Raw genomic sequence first — 22,527 nt, 5'->3', positions numbered from 1 at the left:
ATCACAAACCTGATCTCAAATTTTATCATGGAACCACAGTAGCAAAAACAATATGGTACTGGCATAAAAATAGACCCACAGACAAACAGAATAGACTCGAGGGCCCAGGATGAGCCACAGCTGCAACCCCTAATTTCTGATCGAGTCCTCAGGAATGTGTTGCCCCTGTTGGTTTCCAGCTCTGACATGAGTGATGGAAGCTTCTCCTCCACGCCTTCCTCAAGACACCCTGGATCCTCGGAAGCCATCAGCCAAAACGTGTCTTTCTTCCCTGAAGCTGCTCCTGTCAGACACTGTGTCTCAGTGACATGAACGTAACACATAGGTCAAAAACAACGTGTCACTCAACAATCATGTTAACTAGCAAGAACTGGTTGTGCTCATTTCTTGGCCACACTTCAGTCTGTGTCCCTTGGGCCCTGCTGTCTCCACTAGGCCTCGGACTTAGTCTGCTGAATCCAGGTTCTGAAAAGAACTTTCCTAGGCCAGATTTCTAAAATCTACCCCTGGCCTCAGTATCTAGTTAACCCCCACCCCCACCCCCACCCCGACCCTAGTTTACACGCAGTCAGTTTGCTCTGCTCCACCTCAAACCTCATACCTAGCCCAAGTTCCTCTTAGCTCCACAGCTTCCTCACTTGCCCACTGGTTACCATCTCCACTTGAATCCAGTCTCTTCCACACTGCAACAGGCTTGTATAAAATCTTTCTTGCTATTTTTAACAAGTACTGAAAAATAGGCTTCCCAGAATAGTGCCTGGGGAATTATTTCTTTTCTAAAGCTCAGTAGCCCTCACAAAATGATGAATAGAAATAGAGTTTTAAAGCAGAATAGACCAAATGCCTAAAGGATAATTGCTTCTTTTTGTTTAAAATAAACTGCACCTTGTGAGAAATGAGGATGCTTTGAGTATAGAAACCTGTGAATCTTGAAATGAGAATAAACTTCCTGGAGATAAATAAAGATAATTTACATGTGGAACTGACATATTTTCTGCCTCATCTTTGCATTCTAATGGCAGAGCGGAGTAAATACAGCGAAAGCTGAAATGTGCGCCCCAGAAGCTCCAAAGATTTATCACTTAGCCATTTATGTAAGAAACACTTCCAAATGTACAGTATGAATGCTATTACAAGACAAAATGCAGATGAGAGATCAGAAATTCAGGAAGGTGGAACTAGTCTGTGTGTCCACAGTGAGAACTGTGGCTGGCTTTGGAACAAGACAGTAGGTAAGAGAGAGGCCTCCGTGGGGCCAGTGGTTCCCTTTGTGACAGGAACACTGAATTCATCGGGTTAAACTGGAAAGTCCACTGTGTCATAGATTCATGATGAAAAGTTTTGAGTACTGTATTTTAAATTTACTTTAAAAACTCTCGTGCTGGAAGTTCTGAAGTTTAAGTAAAAATCAGAGGTAGAAATGGCGTCATCAGGGCTTTAAGTTTTCCAGGATTTTCGGTCCCCATATGATTAAATTCTTTTTTGAATAAGGGGTATTAGGTATCTAAACCTATTATGAGAAAGAAAAAAAAATAACGTTTCAGGCAGCTTTGTAATTCTTTGAGGCTGTTAGAACAGTATAAATCAGTTGACAGCCCAGGGCACTTGCGTTGTAGTATAAGCATCACAGTGGCTGGAACTCCCATTGTTTCCACAGAAACTCTCACCGTATCCGCAATGACGCAATCTTTCCTGCAGAAGGAACTGAACGTGTGAGCTGCTGCAAAGACCACTTTATATGCTCACACAAACAGGCTGGCACACCTTGTAATTAAGGACTGTATGTCCCCCAGAGTCACAGCATTGAGGTTGAAATCATTAGGTGAGCCTGGTAAATGGTTTTCTTCAATTTTCAGCAGAAGGAAGACAATGTCAACTCTTCCAATTTATTGTTTTGTTTTTTTTTTTTTTTTTGCTTACATCTAACGTCTTACCCTTTTTTTTTTTCACATAGTAGGTTGGGATTTAAATAATTTTAATATAGGTTTAAGCACGAGAGTTAGAGAGAAGTGCTCCAAGAGTAAGGCAGACAGGAGAGCGCAGGGCAATCCAAGAAGAGTTTTCTTCAGTTTCATTAGCAAGTTCTTAGGTTTAATTGATGGTGGCAGCCCTGGGGAGGTGTTTTGTTTTCTGATGCTGCTTATCTCCTAACTGTTCCAAAATCTTTGCAATTTTGGGCTTTGGTTTCAACTATATACACAGACTTCTTGGAAAGTAAAGTAAGACAAACTTCATCATCTAGTTCATGAACGAGGATCCAATTATTCATTCAAGGAGGAGGCTAAAGTTTTAGAAAGGCCAGTTAGAAATGTATCTTGGACTGACGAGGAGGCTCAGCAGTGAAAGCCCCTGTCACCGAGCCTGCCAACTAGAGTTTAATCCCCAGGAGGACCCACGTGGTGAAAGGAGAGAAACTACCCCAGCAAGCTGTCCACTGACCCCCCATGTATGCGGTGGCATGTGTACACCCACACACATAAACAAATATAATTGAAAACTTTTTTGTTTTGAGGGTTTCACTCTGTAGTCTTGGCTGATCTGGCACCTTGTTATACAAACCAGGCTGGCCTTGAACTCACAGCCTCTGTCTTCAGAGTGTGCTGGGATTAATGGCATGTACCACCACGCTTAATATGATAATTAAAAAAAGAAGTTAATCTTTGTGCCTCAAATATGCATGTTAAATAAAAATATCATCACCAAATAAATAAATTCTGACCACTTACACAATCAGTTGTGATCATGTGAATCAATTGCCTTTTTTGGCAACTATAAGTAGATTACATCTACAATTTCTAAATACTCTTTATAATGCTTCTATGAGATAGCATGATAAATGCTTTATATTATACATTCTAAAAGGTAATAGCTCTATTACTTTATGGGTAAGGAAACCTGTAAGGAATGGCTTGTCATTGCTCTCGGGACACTCATATCATCTCTGCCCCCAAATGTCATGCTTTCTTTGATTTTCTGCTGAGTGACAGGGAATTTGAATGGACTCCTGATCAACAGTGGCTATCCCTCCTTAAGTGATGTGAAGGGTCCAAAGTAGTTCTGTCAGTTCCTGCACTGCAGTGTCTTAGGATAATGAGTGCTAAAGGCATCCTTCCCCTTTGGTGAAGGAACATGGTGGTGAGATCAGTGGACATCAATACAGCTTCCACTTGTGTGTGTCCTCATTCCTCTTTCTACGGCAGTCTGGGATCTATGGGAGGTCAAGTCTGGCCGGTCCTAGAGGTATAAAATAAGAAGACAATCTCAGAGTCAGGGAATGGGCTGACAAGGGCTGAGGAAGTCATTTGAGGAGACAGTGGATTTAACTTGGAATGTCTCATTTGTGTGTCTGTTGGATCCTGTCCTACCTCCACATGCAAGCACCACAGCCATAGCCTCTTTGCTTATAGAGGACACAGGTTGCAGAAGTACTAATTGCCACCTGGAAGCCATCAAACATTTCTTGCTTACTGGCCCCTTTGCAACGCCCCAACTCTTAAGTAAATAATTGATTTAAAAAAAAAAAAACCAGTGTTCATTTCTTCCACTGATCACTATGTACCCAATGGATTGCCTGCCAATATTTTTAACAAGTCCATTTGACCATTACAATTTTGCCTCCTTAGTTGCTAACAAAATAAACAGAGTCAAACAAGGTGTTTTAAGTATAAGCTTCAATCATTAAGGCAAAGAAAAATCTATAAAAATCATCATATTCTTTTCCTTAACTCTTTGAAATAGCTTTCAGTTTCCAAAGGTGTTATAAGAAACAAAGGTAGCAATTATTTTATAAGGAGAACATCTCTCCCTAGATAATGGTTTGATTTTTAATCATGAGCTAGAAATACTTCATTACCTTTGTCTTTACTTCTAGGAGGTATCCTTGAGGGAAAATGATTAACATGTCAGTCTAAATTTACATCCTCCCACCCTAGTGAGTTTATATGTTGGTCTAAAGTGAGACATAGGGCACCTACAGTTGTATATTCAAGAGAGATATTCAATGCGTAAATTCTCTAAATGCAAGCTCTTGCTTCTGCTTTGTGCAGTCTGCCTTATGTGAAAACTTATAGACTACAAGTAGACAGTGCTAAAGAAGCGAAATGTCTTTGTGAGGCATAGGGGAGCAGATATTCTGGGGTTCAAACAGGAAATTTCTCCCAGAGGTTCAAGTTGCTTGCACACGGCCCAGCTGGTGGTGCTGTTAGGGAAGGTTGTAGAGCCTTAGGATTTGGAGTCTCACAGAGGAAGTGAGGTCTTAAAGCCAGGCCCCACTTCCGGTTTACCGTTTCCCATTCCTGCTGCCATGCTTTCCCTGTCACAAGACTGTATTGCCTCAAACTTTAGGTCAAAATGAACTCACCTCCCTTGTGCTGCCTGTATCAGCTATTCTGTCAAAGCAATGAGACACATAACTAATATGTCCTGAAGATGATACAAACAGATACCAATGAAGATCATCCCGGGGTTCCTGGGCTATTATTGAATTGTTTCTCCCCAAAGTGCATGTTGAAATCTCACAGACCAGTTAGTTCTGGTGAGGTCATAACGGAGTATGACTGATGTCCTTCTGGAAGGGAATATGTCAGGAGACAAGGAGAGACTAGGAGTCGGGATTGCTGCTCTCCAGATGTTCGTCCAAGGCAAAGGACTCAAGTGTAAGTAACAGCAGAGCAACCCTGAGATCGGATCTGTACCTCTGCAATGTGAGACAACAGACTTCTGTCTTTGACACCCAGTTTGTTATCCTGTTGTAACACTCTCGGATGCAAATACCCAGGGTCTGAGCAATGTGTACAGAAGTGATTTAAAAAAAGTCATCTGAGCAATTTGTGAAGCGTTAACAATTTCAAAAAAAAAAAAAGCCCTCACGAGGACGGGATAAAAAAGGGAGATTGAAAGTGGGGTGAGGACCATTCTGCTGGATTCGATCGATGTGGTATGACTATAGCAGACACATGGAGCTGCCATCTGTTTGGAGAACTCCCCATCAGGGCACTGGAATTTCACCATGACAAGCAGATGGTCAATCATCTCTGGAGAGGCAGAAATGAAGCCGCTTTCACGAAGATGTGAGTCAGCTACTGGTTCCCTCTGACGGGGATGAGCTCTGGGCCACCACAGAAGCTAAAGTCAGAAAGAAAAAGGGGTTGGGGGAGGCCAAGATTAGAACTTTGAGTCTACGGAGACGCAATGACCATGAGCTGTTAACTCGGTGAACGTAGGAATGGAGCCCGTCTTGTTCATAAGGACGCATCAACAGCACAACTAAAAGGATCTCTTCCACCATCTCTGTACACGTATGTAACTTGCATTGATCACACTCACCTTTTCCGCAGTGCTAGGAATCAAAGCCAGGGCTTTTGAAGATGCTAAGCAAGATTCCACCACTAAGTTAGGTCCCCAGCCCTTTGTGTGTTTGTTATTATACCTCTATGTGCCTGAATGCCTTCTTTCTACAAGCATACAAGAGGATTTGATACTTCTCAATCCAATAAAGTCAACTTCATCTTTCCAGGTCTAATAATAACCTCTATGTACCTGAATGTGTTCTTTCTACGAGCATACAACAGGATTTGATACTTCTCAATCCAATAAAGTCAACTTCATCTTTCCGGGTCTATTTAGCAGGTCCTGTCTCTGGAAGGCCTCATCAACACCTCCCTCCGCTCTTCTTTCGCGTTTCATCTCTAAATATCATTGACTCAGGCTTTTAGTCTCAGGGACCTAATGGTGGTCTCCCACTTGTCAAGCTCTGTAGGTACAGACAGCATCCTTAGTCTCTCCTCTTCTCTTAGACAGCTATTCCCAAAGTACAATACAACACCAGCATGGGGAGCTCTCAGAGAAGGCAACAGAATGGCCGGGTCTCATTCCCACACCAGAAACACGAATCAAGCACAGGTCCCAAGTCCCGTGACCGCAGTGCGGAGACAGAACCTAAGTCACAGGTCCTCACTCACTTATTAAACCCGCTTCAGTTTTGTCCTGAGAAAAATATATGTGAGATACACAGCATAAAGCCTAGAATAGAGCTAGCAAATGTTAGTACTATTTATGATGATTAAATTAATAACTGACCAATGAGACTCTAAGACATTAAAAAAGCTAACAGCCGCTTCTACAGCTTGGCCTATCAAAGTTAATTTTCACCCAATTTGTGGTGAACTGATCTCAGCTCCAGCATGACCCTTACCTCAGGTTCCAGTTCCCTGGAAAGAGCCACTCACAGTATCCTGAGTCACAGAAGTGTATTTCAGGCAAAAAGCCACTTCAGGGCTTAGATTGGAAGGGAAGTAGGGTCAGGCTGTGGGAAAGGCCATCCAGACCCTATTCCTTCTACTTTTGCTTAAAACCATTGAGGTACTCTGTTTAGTATTATCTTGAGTTCCAAATTTAACAAGAAAACAAACAAGAACTCTAAGGAGTCAATGCTGTATTGAATTGATGACATAACTTTCTGCCATACTGGGCTAAGCAGCATTACAAAGCATGGCAACAGAACCCCAGGACAGACACTGGGCCACAACATGTGGTTACTGACTGTGCCCTAAGAAGTTAACTCAGGCTCTTGGAGGCCTGGCACGACCTTCCTTGACAAGCAAGTCTCTGGGCAGCTGGCTGGTTGACTTTGAGTTCTGATTAAATAAAGAACTGTCATATCCTTCTTCATCAGTCAGTTTTCTCAGGGGTAACTTACCACGAGGTTGCCCCTTGACAAAAGGAAAGACTCTCCACTGTGCTCAAGGTGACCTTGAAATGTCGCTCAGATCTTAACTTGGCATCCCATTAGGAATGTAACTTTAAATACAAACTACTGCGTGACTGTGGTCCTTTTTTATCCATTTTTTCATTCCTTTTTATTCTTTTTATTAGTGGAGTATGGACAATGATACTCAAATCACGAAATCGCTTTATTTTTCTCCCAGATTACTATATTTTAAAGGTACTTGCTGGGACCCATAAAGGCTTTTCAACAGGAAATAGTTAAATGAAATAAAAAATAGAAACCTCTACTGACAGTCTATGAACAATCACCTTTAACTGTATGAAACACTAAATTAACACAGAGTTAGGACCAGTGTGAACATAATGAATGATCTTTAGGTGACACTATTCAAATCATGATAGCTGATTTAGCAAGAAAATCCCTTATGCCTCAGTAGCTTGTCGTTTTTAGAAAACACCTGCACTGGGCAGTGGTGGCGCATGCCTTTAATCCCAGCACTCAGGAGGCAGAGCCAGGAGGATCTCTGTGAGTTCAAGGCCAGCCTGGGCTACCAAGTGAGTTCCAGGAAAGGCGCAAAGCTACACAGAGTAACCCTGTCTCAGAAAACCAAAAAAAAAAAAAAAAAAAAGAAAAAAAAAAGAAAAAAAAAAAGAAAACACCTGTAAAACCACCTACTCTGTGGCATTATACAGCACCCAGGAAACGTAATTCTGGATATGAGGGGGGGTGTGTGTCTGTTTGTCTGTCTGTCTCTCTGTTTGCACATCCAGGGCAAGGCAGGGGTACAGGTGACTGCCAAGCAGTGTTGTCTGGCTCCGAAGGGCCAGGAGGGCCCACTGGGCCACAGTGACTTCCTGAGGCCTCAGCAGAGCCCCACACCTTTGCTCTTCTCCCCTATTTCCTGGCCTAGCTTTTCAGAGACTCTGGAGCACCATACCTTTAGTGGACTGTCAGCAGGCACAGGACAGGCTCAAGTTCAGTTTTGCATAAAACGAAAGGTCAAATGTTATCTTGTATGTAATACTTACCGAAGTGTAGCAATGAAAACACACCTGAGGTCATGGGAGACATTGTCGGTTGTGTATATAATAAAATGCATTCCTCCATTCAGTTGTATTGGATTTCTGCCCCCTTGCTGTATGCTTAGAAAAATAGAAGACAAATGTACCCTATTTGAAACTAGAAAAAAGTTTTTTTTTTAAACTTCAAATTTTAGGATTTTTATTTACAAAATGGATTGATTCTTGTTTTATACAAATTAAAAAACCTGAACTCTTAAAAATAGAACTAACTTCCCACACCCTTGAGATGGACTTCTAAGCAACCCAGGAAGTTAGAACTTGGTGTTTTCCTTCTTCATCAGTCCTGGTCAGGCAGCACTTGTCACAGCTGTGTCTTCGGGTCACACAGCTGAGCTGAGGGCGGCCAAAGGTCTCTCACGTCAGGGTCTGAAGGAGCAAGATCTTCTCATTAATGCAGAAGCGATGCAGGACCACCATCAGGTTCTCACCACAGCGGGAGACCTGGCGCTCCATGGCCAGGCGGAAGTCCTCCTTCACGCCTTTGGTGATGCCTCGAGTGACTGTGTGGTGCCTGAGGTCAGCGACAGGGAAACAGAGAGAGACCACGGTTAGAAGCAGCAGCAAGGCCTACTGTTACCTGGGTAGGAATCAACCTGCCTCACAGCTAAGTGTAGTCACACATTTAAACCACATTTAAAAAGAAAAGCTGCAACCAGATAACCACTCCTGTCCATTCTTCTCGGTCTCAACACTACGCAGATATCTTTCCTGCCCTAGACTGGGTCATTTTACACAGCCAATGGTCAGTGAAATGTCACCTGCTTCACCTCTGAACTCCTGAAGCTCACACAATTCAGTGCCCTGGGTTGCTTTAGGTTCCATCCTGACTAGCCTCACCGTGCTGGAGACCAGGCCACAGACCACAGAGAGGCAACAGTAGGAAGAGGGACCCAGCATGTCCCAGCCACGAAGGAGCTCTCTGGCAGGGCCTGGGTCCAGAAAAGCTCAGGCTTCCACACAACTGCTGGGGTCCTGAGTTAGGCCTATCCCCATGGAGCTAGGGCAGGGCAGACCCATGAGTGCTGTGTCCATCCAGACTACTGTAGAAAAAGCAGGGGAACCTGGGACCCTGACACAGAACTGTGTCACAGAAGAGTAGAGTTGTCGAGGTGCTTGCTAGTCTGTGGGTGGGTTAGTGGGAGCAAAAGCCAAGAGGTGTCTAACTGGGCCCCAAGAGCCGTGCGTTAGGACAGAAAGGACAAACAGAACCCCATAGAGTGAGGACAACAAAATGAACAGAGGAAAAGAAAAGTCCAGCGAAACTCAGTGGACTCAACCACAAACAGAGGAATTTTGGCTGCTAGTTTGGTAATGTAACAGTTTTAGACAAACAAAACCCACCTCTGTTCCCCACCCCCACCCCCTAACTCTCCTGCAAGTCCCAAGGTTTTCATGTAGTGAGAAAACAGAGGCTGTGGCTATCACCCTAAATGCTTCTGTTTCTAACACACATTATTATGTACAAAGTGATCAGGAATCACTACACTGCAGTGCAGTAGTAAAAGATGTCACATGACATCTTCTTTTGGACTAGTGAACACAGAACACTGTGTAACAGCCCACAGCCACTGTAAAAGGCTGTAGGAAGCCAGCAGGGACCTGAGAAAACACAGCTCTACGTGGACGCTTTAAGTCTGGCTGGTTAATTCAGTCAGGTGTCAGTGAGGCTGACGGGCTGGGTGCTGCTGGGCACAGATAGATGCACACTGCTTTATGTTGACTTGAGATACTGCTATTCTGGGTTCCCGGGCTGCAACCCAAGACTGGACCAAGTACAAGTTACATGCAACTGCAGGCCATATTTCAGAGGACAAATTCTCCCCTAATACTACTAAAGACAGTTAAATGTTATACTCTGCTTGCCAGAGGATTGTTTCTGTACATTCACAGATGCACAACTCAATTATATATGCATCAGAGTCTCCTCTATGCAGGTCTGGATGATGTCAATGACAGTCATGTTCCACACACAATGATGGACTGCACTGGTCCCCTACAGCCTGGGTACGTAGCAGATAGGTTTGAGTAAATGCACACTATGATGTCCATGCAATAGCACAGTGCATGACATGTGTGTCCCTGGTGTAAGTGGCACATGACTGTAGATAGCTCTTGTGGTTTAAGAACAGGAGAATCTAGCTAAATAAAATGGCATCATTTTAGCTCATTAAATATTGCCAATTCAGAAGGTAAGGTCTGAAACAAAGGAGCCTGCTTTAAGGCAGGGAAAGCTGTGTGAATGTCTGTTTAGAGCAAAAAAGTCCTGATCATTAATATGGAAATCCACAATAAAAGTTTACTTGTGGTACATGTATGTCAACGTATTTAAATATTCGTGACCCCAAACCCTGAATTTTATCCCAAAAGAATCGCAGCTTAGCACTTCCTCTAATATTCACTTAGTCTAATTCAGTTTTAGCAAACTTGTTTCTTCCCCCCAGATCCATAATGATTTTTAAATTCAACACAAACACACTGGCAACTCATGGAAAAAAATTAAAAATGTTACAATATTTACAACCAGATGGTTTGCCAAGGAATGCAGAACAAATTAAAAACAAATAAATAAAGCATGAAAAAGAGCACCGAGGGACAACGAGCTGAAAACCATGGGCGGGAAAGCATGTTGACAAACAGCACACTATGAGCAGGTGTTTTTCCACTTGGTACCTGTCAGCAGTCTGTATGCTGGGCTGAAGCACAGGTAAGAATTCCTGCTGCAGTAACCCCATGGGAGGGCTAGAAGGCCTTTAAAAAACAGCAAACAGCAGCATTCAAACACCCACACCAGCTCACCCTGCACTGCAAAAACAACACTCCGGAGAGGATACACAAGACTGGAAAGCAGACTGTACAGAAACTTGAACCTCCACAAGGCCCTGGCCGTGCTGTGTCTTCAGGGGGACTGGGAGAAGCTGAGGGCCCCACCGCACCCGCTGCTGGTGCCAGTCTAGAGGCATCTTGGCTCCTGGTCCCAGAGCTCTTCCCACTTGTGATTTGGAGTATAAAGGCATCAGTGAGGAAGATGGAGACGAGATGGTAGTGGGGAGGGGTAACATCTGAGAAGATAGGACTCAAAATCCAGCCTGCTTCACTCACTCTTCTCCTGCCCACGCCGGTCCCAGAAACACACCTGGGGACACTGGCTAGCCACCTTAGCAGGACTGAAGCCCCAAACTGAGAGGCCCTTCAAAGAGGACTCAAAAGGGCTGGCAATGTTTTCGATAAAGAAAGGGTGTTGGAGATTTTGGGGGAAAACAAGGCTGGGAGCCATGGTTTTGCAGAATTCTGTAACGAAGATTTAGTATATTAGCCGGTAATGCCCAGAGATTTTTTTCCATTTTGATCCAGTCTAGTGCAACTATGGTTCTGCGGCTATCAGCATGGAAACAGTTCTCTAATGAACACACGTCAGAACAACATATCTAGCGAACAAGCGAAGACCTTCTGTCTCCTTCCGGCCTGGCACCAGGTGCCGTGTTGTACTGTACCTGCTCGCATCCGAGATGGTACAACTAGGACGGTCTGACAACCTTACCCCAAGGGGAGGAGAGGTACACTGCTCCCAACATCTCTGCTACTCCTCTGGAGGGACCACCCAAAAGGTCTGCAATGGCTTCAGAGAATTTGTTTGGAACCCAAAGGGAAAAGGAATATAGATAGTTTTATTCAAGAGTCTAATCACACCTCAGTCAGTCAAATCTCTGTCTTACGCAGTTTGATTCTCTTGGCGTCATTTAGATAGAGGTTATCTGAAATACAGATTCAAATCCATGGTGAGACCCTCACAGAGAACATTCCTACAAGGTCAGGTCACTAGTTAACAATCCCTAATCCTTTTTCCAAGCTGAATCAACCATGGTTTTTTAGGAGGCTTATCTTCTACAGAAAGTTCAAGTTAGGTTGATCAAGGTGGGAGAGCCCTGGAAAGCAGGACGGATGCCTGCTTGGACAAGCAACCTCTTCCAGTGCCATTATCTGGGCAAGTGATAGGTCCTCATTTTAAATTCCAAGTCCTAGGGACCATGAGCAAGTTAACACTATTCAACTTAAGAAAATATGGACAAAGAAGAAAGGCCTAGTTACACTGAAACCAGAGATTCAACTGCTGAGGACTGTAGATGCGTCCCTTATACTGCCACAGACAGCTAAGCATTCTGTAAGTCATGCGGCAATCCTCTGCAGACGGATTCCTCTGTTGAAAGACTTTGACTCTAAGACCATATATATTATGACAATTTGAATGGTCAGCTTTTAATGAACTAAAAAGCTTTCTTAAAGATATGTTTATATAATCAATTTTGGGACCCAGCGGGTCCTATAGAAAACAGTTTACATGGGTTTCCATATATAGAAGCAATCTATTCTCACACATGGTTAACCACACTTGGAAGCATGCAGTTACTATTCTCCATGACTTTGGTTCATAGTCAAAGTAGTCGATGGAGAAGGGGAGAGGACAGTGTCTAGGACATCCTAAGCAGTCTATAAAGGGCCTCTGATGCTCCTAAACACCACCTTAGTTCCTTATTGGAAATGTCTAAGACAAGCAATATCACTTAGAAGATAGGGAGGGGATCTTGTGTTCTTTAGGGCAGACTCTACTGGGCCCTACTCTTGCTAAGTCATAATAAGGAAGGAATGCTCACCATGGGCCAAATTCCTGAGTTACAGAAATCCAATATAAGCATTTCTTACCTTGCTCCTCCAACACCCCTATGAGTCTACACAGGCAGAGCAAAGTAAGGGCTATGGCTTTTAAAAACTAAAAAACTTGCTTCTGCCAAAACTGAGGGATGACCGAGAAGATTTCCAGTCTCAGCAATGCACTCTTCCTGCTCTGGGTTCAGTCTCTTGGCCTAACTCTGACACTGACTTACAGACACACTGACTACGCAGGAAGCGAAGAAGGAAGTGTACAAACTGCACATGGCACTCACAGGAGAGAGGCTCCATGAACCAAACTGCAATGAGGACTGAGGATAGAAGCAAGATTTATGAGCTATTTAAAAATCATGAATGGTCGCTAACTTGGTACTTCCATTTGAGACAACCCGGGGTTTCTGCGGTGTCCTACGGGCTAGGGGCACACTTGGAACTAAGCACGTCCACAATCATTTTGGGGGGCAGGTATGTTTTAGAGGCACTAGAACCAGCTAATTCACTTTGTGCTACATAAGCCACGAGGAAGCTTAGAAGGTCTTAGGACAGAGTTCTAAACAAAACCTGTACTTTCCCCCAATCCAGTACAACGTTAAGCATGGCTGCTTTCAATTAAAATCTCTTTATGCCTAGCCAGAAATGAATACTAAATTTTGGAAAGGAAAAGGCATATAGAAAATTTTCTAATAAGGATTTCAAAAGTAACAAAAATATCCCAATTTAAGCAACATTTTTTTCCAGAAATGTAGCTAAGTTTTTAAAAGACACCTCGAATCAAGTAGCCCTTCTAAAACAGAGACCAGGTTTGGATTCCTTTCCATTAAATTTCTGAAAGGGACAGAAATTTACAAAGAAATCATGCAAGCACATGAAAGGGGAGCATACAGCTTCGAGCAACAAAGGAGCATCTGCTTACTTGATCAGCATTCCTTGATTCGGGAGTAATTCCAGGTGAATCTTCCCTCCTTCCTGGGTTCTTAAATAAGCGAATTCCTCCAGCATATCAATGTCTTCGGCCACATTCAGGTCAATCAACATGTAACAAGTTGCCCCGTTCTCCCAGGTGAGGAAACAGGCTCTCAGCAGATGAAGGACCTGCCTATTGCCCTCCAACTAACAACCGGTCAGTTCTTGAACCAGGGACTGATCATTACATTAACCAACCTGCCCTGTAAAAAGAACTCTTTGCACGAGTTCCGCCAGTCACACAGCGGGGCTGGCTGTGTAACTCAGTGGCATCAATCTCCAGGCCCATCAGACTGAAAAGCATCAGCACATGGTTTTCCTACGGAGATAGTTAAACAGATTCTACATGGCCGTAAGAGAAATTTCTTAGTAAGAAATCAGAGATAGTAGGAGTGGGGAGGATGGTCTGGCTGACAGGATATGAGTCATAAAAAGAAAGATTATTTCTTCAGACCCAGCACATAAGGTCTTTCAGATGCTTCAAGAAAGGTAGTGTCTGAGAACTCAGAAAATTCCATATGAAATGTCAGATGATGCATCCTTCTGGGGGAAAGTTTTATAACTTTCATTAACCTTAAAAAAAAAATCACTGCTCAGGCACTGGGATATATATAGTACATAAATCCTGAAAACTGAGAAGATGTATTATGAGAGGCAATGAAATGAAAGCCATCCAACTGGGGTGTACCCTCAATTCAAAGGTGGTCTGCCCCTTACAAACATGTGAAGTCAGGTGCTGCCCAACTCACAAAGCACCCCTGCCCCCTTAGCATAACCTCTGGCAGCTAACCTCATTAGCATAACCTGATGGCACAGGCCCAGCACTAAGAACTGACCCCAGGGGCAGCCTCTGTCCAAGGAGAGGCCACAGGGGACACTCTTTCCATAGACAAAGGCCAAGGAACTATGGTAGTCTGTGCTGAACCAACTGCTCTGGGCTTGGCAAGAACTTGTAGGCTCTTCTAACTGGAAGCTTCTAGGCTGCCTTCTTGGAAGTCAGCTAGAAGTGAACGACAGCCCTGATTCCTTGAACTCTTGGAAACGTCACTGACTTTCACAAAGCAACCGCCACAGCTCCGTTTCTAGTGCTCAGTCCTCCTCCTCTCCCCACAAACAGGAAAAGCAGTATCTCTACTGAGAATGGTTCATCCTGTAGGATGCACTCGTGCTAAACCTTCAGAAGGGATTGTGCTTCATCCAGAGAAAGGATACTTGTAACATAGCTGAAGAAGTTCTCATACTGGAAATTTCCTTGCTGGCAAATCTTACTGATGGCTTTCAGGAAAAGGCTCTCTCCCCGCGGCCACTCCTGCTGGAGAAGTACAATCACATGGCCCAGCGCCATGTCATCTCTGTTGTCCGTAAAAGCTCTCAGCTGTAAGAGAAAATTGTATATACAAGAAATAAATCTAGGAAATCTAGGGCATACCAACTATCACTTCCAAAGAGGGGCTGCACATGTCAGGATATTCTATAAATCATTACTATTAAGACAACAGAACTGTTGGTGAACACCATACCCTTCTAAGGAGGGTGGATTCTAAGGAAGCCCCAGGTTCTCTCTGAGGGCTCGGCACATGAGGCTGACAAGTCTTTAAACCAGAGATGGACATGAATAGGTGAGCTGGGGGTTTTTGAGTTTGAGAATCAGGGATAAAGTTGAGTATTCCTACACAGTGAAGAGAATAAATAGGTACTTCTTGTTATTATTATTTTTTTTTCTGTTCTATTCATCAGAGACAGGGTCTCATGAATCATAGGCTGGCCCTACATTTGTTAGATAGCTGAGGATATTCTTGATCTTCTGATCTTCCTACCCCTACCTCCCAAGTGCTGGGATTATAGGTATGTATCACCATGCCCAGTTTATGCCATCCTGGGAATTGAACCCAGGGCTCGTGGGTGCTGGATAAGCACCCTACCAACTGAGCCATCTTCTAACCCTATTAGTGATATCTTTTAGGGAACAACTGTGAGTAGAAAGATGGGCAAGAAGCCATAACAGAGGGGCTTGAGAAGATGGTGCTGGGAAGGAAAGACAGCAAGCAATAGGTGTGAACTACAGGAAAGGCTAAAGGTCTGTTTGCTAGGACAGCTGCACAAACCCACACTTCAGATGGCTTCTTCTTCAATGCCAGCAGCTCTAGCGCTCAGGTTACTGTGGGACCATTGCATAAAGCGGAACCCAGCACTGTTACCTGTTGCACACAAGCCTATGAAACAGCGACAAGCCCACCCCTCTACTCTACTCGACTCCACTGCAGCCAAGGCTTGCGGTGTCTTCAAGAGTCTCGGAAGCTTCCCCGTGCTACTGGGCCTTTGCTGGTGCTGACCCTCATGTCTAAAAGAATTAATTCCTCAGACATTTACAACCCCAATATTTATATTGCCTTCTTCTGTAGCTAATACATTCTGATCTACACAATGTCAAAAATTTTTTACTGTACACCAGCCATAACAGGCAAGGGAATTTGTCTGTCCTCCCTACTACTTACTACCCATATTCTTCTCAAGGATGGGTCTTCTTTTCTATTCACCTTTGCCTAGTGCAGTTGAACTAAAAAACAATCAAACAAACAACAAACAAACAAACAAAAAACCCAAAACCAAAAGAACACTTGTTAATTCCTAGCCCACAAAATTTTCCCACCTGCTTGGTAAATTACAAAACAGTTGTGAACAAAGCTCTTAAGTCATGCCATCTCAACAGGAGATATTTCAGAGGGAATGTGCTTCCTGCTGCTCCCATTTTAAGCTCACCTTAAAGCATGCTAGCATCAAGTGCAGGCAGTACGGCATAATAGCCTTACTGGTACAGGGCAGAAGCTTCAGATCCAAACCTAACAGAAGGCCAGACTGTTAGTGACTGTTACCATCAACGAGAACAGCTTTGACAAACAAATGTTTCGCTTGCTTCCTCAGGAAGATAAACAAGTTACAGAACTCGTGACCCAGCAGACAATTATATTGGTGATGAGGACACTGGTTTTTGGTCTCTAGATTTCATTTCTCAATTTTCTTTCCTACCCTACTAAATAATTATTACACAATATTTCAAGTATGTAGAATATTACATAGAGGGAATCTCACAAACCCAATGTGCTTGTCACTCAGCTTCTGTGTGTGTATACATAGCTAGCTTGCATGTATACATGGGCATCACATGTGCAGCACCTGTAGAGGTAAGAGGGTCTTAGATCCCCTGGAGCTGGAGTTACAGATGATTATAAGCTGCCATGTGGGTGTTGGGAACCTAACCCAGATCATCTGCAAGACGCTGAGCTATCTCTCCAGCCCTGTCCCTCAGTTTTACAAAATGCTAACATCTGGTTTTAATTTTTAAAGATTTTAACACAAATTATCACAAAACCAGTAGAAGATCCTTATAGTGTCCTGATGTCATCCTCTTCTCCTGCCCCGGACAGACACAATTCTGAGTGGTGATGGTCACTCCTGTGCAGTCTGCAGGCTACTGGCACAGGTGTCTGTATTTACAGACACCACACAGAAATGTTCGGCATGCTTTCAGTCTACTATGTCAAATGGTGCCATAACGGATGTATCTTCTGCTAACTGACTTTTGTACTCCGCCTTCTGAGTTTCAGGTTTGTCAAAAATACATGAAACGCTAGACAAGGAATTTCCAAGATTACATGGTATTTTACTGTTTACACACACACACACACACACACACACACGCATACATAAGCACACACAAAAGCTGGTTCATGAGATTTCTGATTTTTCACTTTAAACACAATGTTTTATCAAACATGTTTACACATGACTTCATGTGTACTTGTAGGAAAAACTTTAAGCAATGACTTCTAAACTCAGATGTCAATCTTTTTCCACATGGCCTGTGCTCTTTGTATCTTAAATCTTCCTCTCGGCAGAGGCAAGAAGTAGCAAGAAATCAATGCCTTTCTATACGGATCCCCCTTAACACATTGTACATCTAAAATGAAACGTTCATTTACTTTCAGTATCTATCCTTCGTACCTTAAGTACTAGAATATTCCATTTCATCAAAAAGAACATTTCTGTTTGGAAGTCAGGACCCAGGGGGCAAAGGCCCAGTCTGGAAAGGTAGTGGCTGGGGAGGACGCACAGCCGGGTAATGGGGTGCTCGCTTGCTCTTCCGGACAATGCTGACTTCTAGCATTTACTCACTTTCAGAAGCACAGGAATGGTGTGCTCCTTCGCCCTCACTCAGGACCACTGCTCAACAACTGCACTTTCTGCAGTCTGTGCCTGTTTTTGTTTTTCTTTTTTTATACCAAATTTAATATCCTTTTGTTATAATAAAAGATTTCTATTTCATTTTGTCTTTTTTTATAAGTTGTGCTTATCAAAAATTTTCCCACTGCATCTAATTTTTTAAAATTCTTGACATAAAGTTGTTCTCTTATTGTCCTTTTGACGTAACCAAGATTTGTTATGGTATTACCTTTTCATTCCTGATCTTGAAATTTGTGGCCACCATCTTCTGGATCAAGTTCATTAGGATTTTATCCATTTTATACATATTTTCACAGAAATAACCTTTGATTTTTACTCATTTTCCCTATTGTGTTGATTCTGCTCTAATTATTATTATTTCTCTCTCCTACTAGCTTGCTTCATATTTAATTTGCATATCTATTTCTAAATCTTAGGTGGAAATTTAGATTATTCGCTATGCATTAGTTTTTCCAAGCAATGTGGAATCAGGTGAAGCTCAAAATGGCCCCAGGGGAATATGGTGACATGGGGTCATGCTGATTAATTAGTCCCTTGTTTCCCTAGTGCTAGGCAAAACAGGGAAGATGTTCTTCAGAGACAACAAACTCATGAAGTGGAACTCAGGGTTTGGAAAAGATGCAGATTTACTTAGGAACACAGCCTGGAGAGGGAGTAGTTTTCCACAGCGCACAGTGGTATGACCTCACTAGGAACTGTGACATCTTAGCCACAGGTCCTAAAACTTCTGTGACAAAGAACAAGACTTCATGGTACCTTTTCTAAACTTGGGCTTCACTTTGGAGGGCTCTTCCTGAGATTTCCCTCCATCTTGTATGGGTAGCACCATGTAGCACATCAGGTCCAGAACCTTCTCACATGTCATCTACAGGAGAGAAGACCACAGGACTAACGTGAAGCTCTGAACGGCAGCTGTCTACAGCAGAGAAGCAGACAGTGTGTCTGCACAGAGGGCTGTATTCCTATGACCATTATGACCATCGCTGAGCACTCAACAGTGACCACAGGGAAAGGCACAGTCAGATTAAGTCTATGAGAAAGAGGGAACAAAAACCTATTTATTCTTCACAGTTAGAAAATACCACGAATTTGTATACACTAATAAACATACACAGTGCCTATCTCAAACCACACAGCAAATTCAAAGACAGTCTGGGATACATGAGACCTTGTCTCAAAAAAGGGAAGAATAAGGAAATAGTACTGATGCCCAATTTCAGGGAAGTTACGCTACAGAAACATTAAGTAAAACAAGATCATTGTGTTTTTCAGCAGCAAATTAAGTAACAGATCCAAGTGGTAAGGTCAATCAAGGAAGCGTGCATTGACTTGAAAAATCACTACAGGAAAGAGATATCCCAGGGTGCCATGCAGCCTTTGAGAATGCATGTGAACCACCTAGTACTCACTCTATACTCCCCCAGTGCAAAGTGACAGGTTGCCAGCTGGATGAGCGCCCTCTGGTGTTCTAACGTCCCCTGTCCTGTGATCTGTGGCTGAGAAAGGGATCCTTGGAGAGCTGCTAAGTGATGCAGACTGGCTATTGCCTTCTTATATTGACCCTTGGAAAGACACAAAGGCAAAGATGGAAAAGATTGACATTAAATACACACACACACACACACACACACACACACACACACACACACACAGCACAGCACAGAATCTCTGACACTTTAGATATCCCATTTCTATAGAACCAGCTCGGTACTTGTGAAGGGCAGAAGCAGCCCGCTGTCCCTGTCTGCATCTTGGTAGCAACTATCTGCTCTCCCCATTCTGGCAGCTACAGAACAGTGCGCATGCCGGAGGGCAGCGGAGCAGAGGGAAGGAGGATCCAGAGGTCTTCATTCTACTGAAGGAATGCTGCTGTTGTAGGCAGCCCCCTACTCAGACAGACAGACAGACAGACAGACAGACACTACACGCTCTCTCACATGTGGATCTGAGCTCGAATGTTTCTATGTGGGTACAACTGTAGGCAGACGTCATGAGACGAGAAAGGGGACCACAAGTGAGGAAGGAAAGGAGAGTTGGGGAAGGGAGGGTAACAGACTTTTTTTTTTGGTTTTTCGAGACAGGGTTTCTCTGTGTAGCTTTGCGCCTTTCCTGGAACTCACTTGGTAGCCCAGGCTGGCCTCGAACTCACAGAGATCCGCCTGGCTCTGCCTCCCGAGTGCTGGGATTAAAGGCGTGCGCCACCACCGCCCGGCAGGTAACAGAAGTTTATGATGACAGAGGCAGAGACTGCTGGAGGTGGGAGAGCACAAAAGAGGGCTGGTGGATGTGCAGGATCAACCAAAGCAAATTATATTGAAATGCCCTAGGAAACCTAATATTCTGTATTGTAACTTAAAGTGGAAAATATTAATTACGAAAACTGAGACGTATTTATGCTATCTTTAATGTGCAAGAGGGTAGAGATAAACAGGGGTGTGTGGGGTTTTACTTCTATACACAGGGAAAAGCAGGAACATGACTGGACACACTGAAAGTCACCAAGAAAGTGAGACAGGATGAAAGTGGACCTTAATCTCACAACCACAGAATACTCCAAGATGTGGATAGGTGGTGGACTAGCCCCCATGGAGCACAACGCTTCTTATGCTAAGACCAGTTTGCAACAATCCCACCCTGCACAGACACAGCGGCTGGAAATGCCTGTCACAGTACCTGGTAGATGATCATATCTGTGAGGAAGATTCTTAGCCACAGCCATGTGTCCGTCTTCCAAGCCAAACAAATTCTTGTAAATTCTGTGTGAGAATTTGAAAGTAAATTCACTCCAAACTGGTGAACTCAGAGGCAACGAAGGGAAAAACGCACACATTAAAAAGAGACGGATGGTGACCTTCGCCGAGGCTCTAGGCGTTCTGGTAGGCAGTGGGCCCGTGGGCAAGAGCCTTTACTCACTGAGCCATCCCAGCAGCCCACGAGAAGGATTTTTATACACCGACATTTGTAAGCATGTACTATATACCAAGAACTACACTTTCCATGCGTTACTCCATGTATCTTGTTTTGTTTTTTTAAGACAATGTCTTAGGTTGTCCCAGCTGCCCATTTACCGTTTTTAAAAAGGTCGATTTATGACTAAAGAAAAGTTCTTCCAAAATAGTCCCATACATATCCACAATAAATACAACAAAAGAAACTGAGGCTACACTCCCTTAGAAAAGATAATATAGCACACCCGACCAGGGGCTGTCTGGCCATGTGACAGGAGGCCAAAGGATGCATGCTCACTGCCTAACAGGAAACTAATGGGCCCTGATTCCACAGGAAAGCAAAGATGATTGGTTAGCAAGAGGGAGTGAGTCCTAGAAAGCAGGCACATGAATCATTTATGTCCTCATTCAGAAGGGAGCAGCCAGGTGTGGGCGAGGTGATGCACACTGCTGATCCCAGCACTTGGGAGGCAGACTCAGGAGGGTCTCTGAGTTCTAGGCCAGCCTGGTCTACATAGCAAGTTCCAGGCCAGCCAGAGCTACATATTGAGATCCTGTCTCAAAAAAGAAAAGAGGCTTTCTCCATTTCCAAGGCAACAGAGCTGGTGGCAGACAAAAGCCACACTGCCTTCTGCAGAACACAGGCAGCTTGAGGGAAGGAGAAAGAGGAAGAAAAAGAAAGGGGCGGTACAAACACAGGAGAAAGAGCAAGCAGCGTCCTTCCCACGCTGCCCCAACACTGATGGTCTAGGAGCAGCTCAGAGATGAATGGTTAATTGATAGGCTTCCTCATCAAAAGAGAATCCTATAAAACACGTGATGGCTCGGCCTGATTCAACAAGCCACGAGAGCTGACATTTCAAAGATCACACTGATCTTTCAGAGTTGATTTTACATGATTAAACAGTGTCAACGACGAGCACGTGCTCACCTTTGTCAAGGAACTCCAGGGAATAGAGCAACTCCCAGCTCTCCCTGGCCAGTTTGAAGCTCTCCAGCACTTCGATGGAGTTGCTGAGCTCAGCTTTACTGACAACAATGTGCCGATTTCTTCCTTTTGCTGAACATTCCTCATCATCTGAACTCTGCTTGTGGGACGGGAAAAGCATGGATCATTGAAGGTGATAAATGCCATCACAGACTGAAGCACTCGGTCATTGTCTTCTATAGAAGAACTCTGTCTCCTATAGCTTTTATATCAAAGAGTATTACATGTACACAGCTTTTCCTATTTAACATTGATCTCCAATGATCAATATATGATTTTCATCTTGACATTCTCATGCTGTCAATTTGTACCTTTAAAATTAAGTTTGCTGGTTTCTTACAAGTTCAAAACACATCATTTTAATCAAAGTCAAATCAAAACAGATTTTTTACACTGAGAGATATTGTGTGAGATGCACTCACTTTGGTTTCTCATTTCCTTACTATGTGACATTCATTACTTTGGTTCCTCACAGCAGTCTGCCACACAGTAGATAAACACAAGTCCGAGGTCCCTAAGACACAGAAGCAGCTGCCCCCCGTGAGTGCCCCTTTTGCTCTGCACGCACCTGTCCGGGGCCACACCCACCCCACCTTCAGCTATGCTGCTGAGGTGTGATCTGGAATGCCCTCCGTGTTTCACAGTACAGACTTCTACTCTTCACTTCATGTCATACACAGCCAACGAGAGCTGCAGAGAAAGGCCACTGCTTTGTATGTCACTGGGTATGTCTAGAGATGCTGCCCCAACAGTCAAGGTCAAACAGGTCACTGACAATCAGTCATTCTGCCATGTCACTAGCCCCAGTGAAATCGTCCCTCGCTTTTACCACACTGAGGTCACTGCAGTGTGCTCAGAGGTTTCAGTGAAGCATCCCCTCCCCCCCCGCCCCCCACTGATCTCACAGGACAC

General features: G+C 43.8%; 1 protein-coding gene across 6 annotated transcripts in view; it reads right to left on the bottom strand.

Moving 5' to 3' along the window:
* Window positions 1-7,899: 7,899 nt before the first annotated feature.
* The window catches only part of Ints10 (integrator complex subunit 10), a 29,729-nt gene continuing 15,101 nt past the window's right edge, over window positions 7,900-22,527 (bottom strand). The window contains exons 10-19 of one of the 6 annotated variants that reach the window (XM_059244343.1): window positions 21,559-21,712; window positions 20,353-20,435; window positions 19,089-19,241; window positions 18,436-18,544; window positions 16,198-16,277; window positions 14,650-14,812; window positions 13,388-13,481; window positions 11,348-11,425; window positions 10,480-10,557; window positions 7,900-8,320 (exon numbers count right to left, since the gene is read on the bottom strand). In XM_059244343.1, coding sequence (XP_059100326.1) covers window positions 8,164-8,320; window positions 10,480-10,557; window positions 11,348-11,425; window positions 13,388-13,481; window positions 14,650-14,812; window positions 16,198-16,277; window positions 18,436-18,544; window positions 19,089-19,241; window positions 20,353-20,435; window positions 21,559-21,712 — 1,149 coding nt within the window. In that variant the 3' untranslated portion in view covers window positions 7,900-8,163. The other 5 variants (XM_059244344.1, XM_059244339.1, XM_059244340.1 and 2 more) reach the window with 5 other exon arrangements.

This window comes from Peromyscus eremicus, chromosome 17, assembly GCF_949786415.1.
Source record: "Peromyscus eremicus chromosome 17, PerEre_H2_v1, whole genome shotgun sequence".
In the NCBI taxonomy this organism is placed as follows: domain Eukaryota; kingdom Metazoa; phylum Chordata; class Mammalia; order Rodentia; family Cricetidae; genus Peromyscus; species Peromyscus eremicus.
This window is presented reverse-complemented; position numbering and strand designations above follow the sequence as displayed.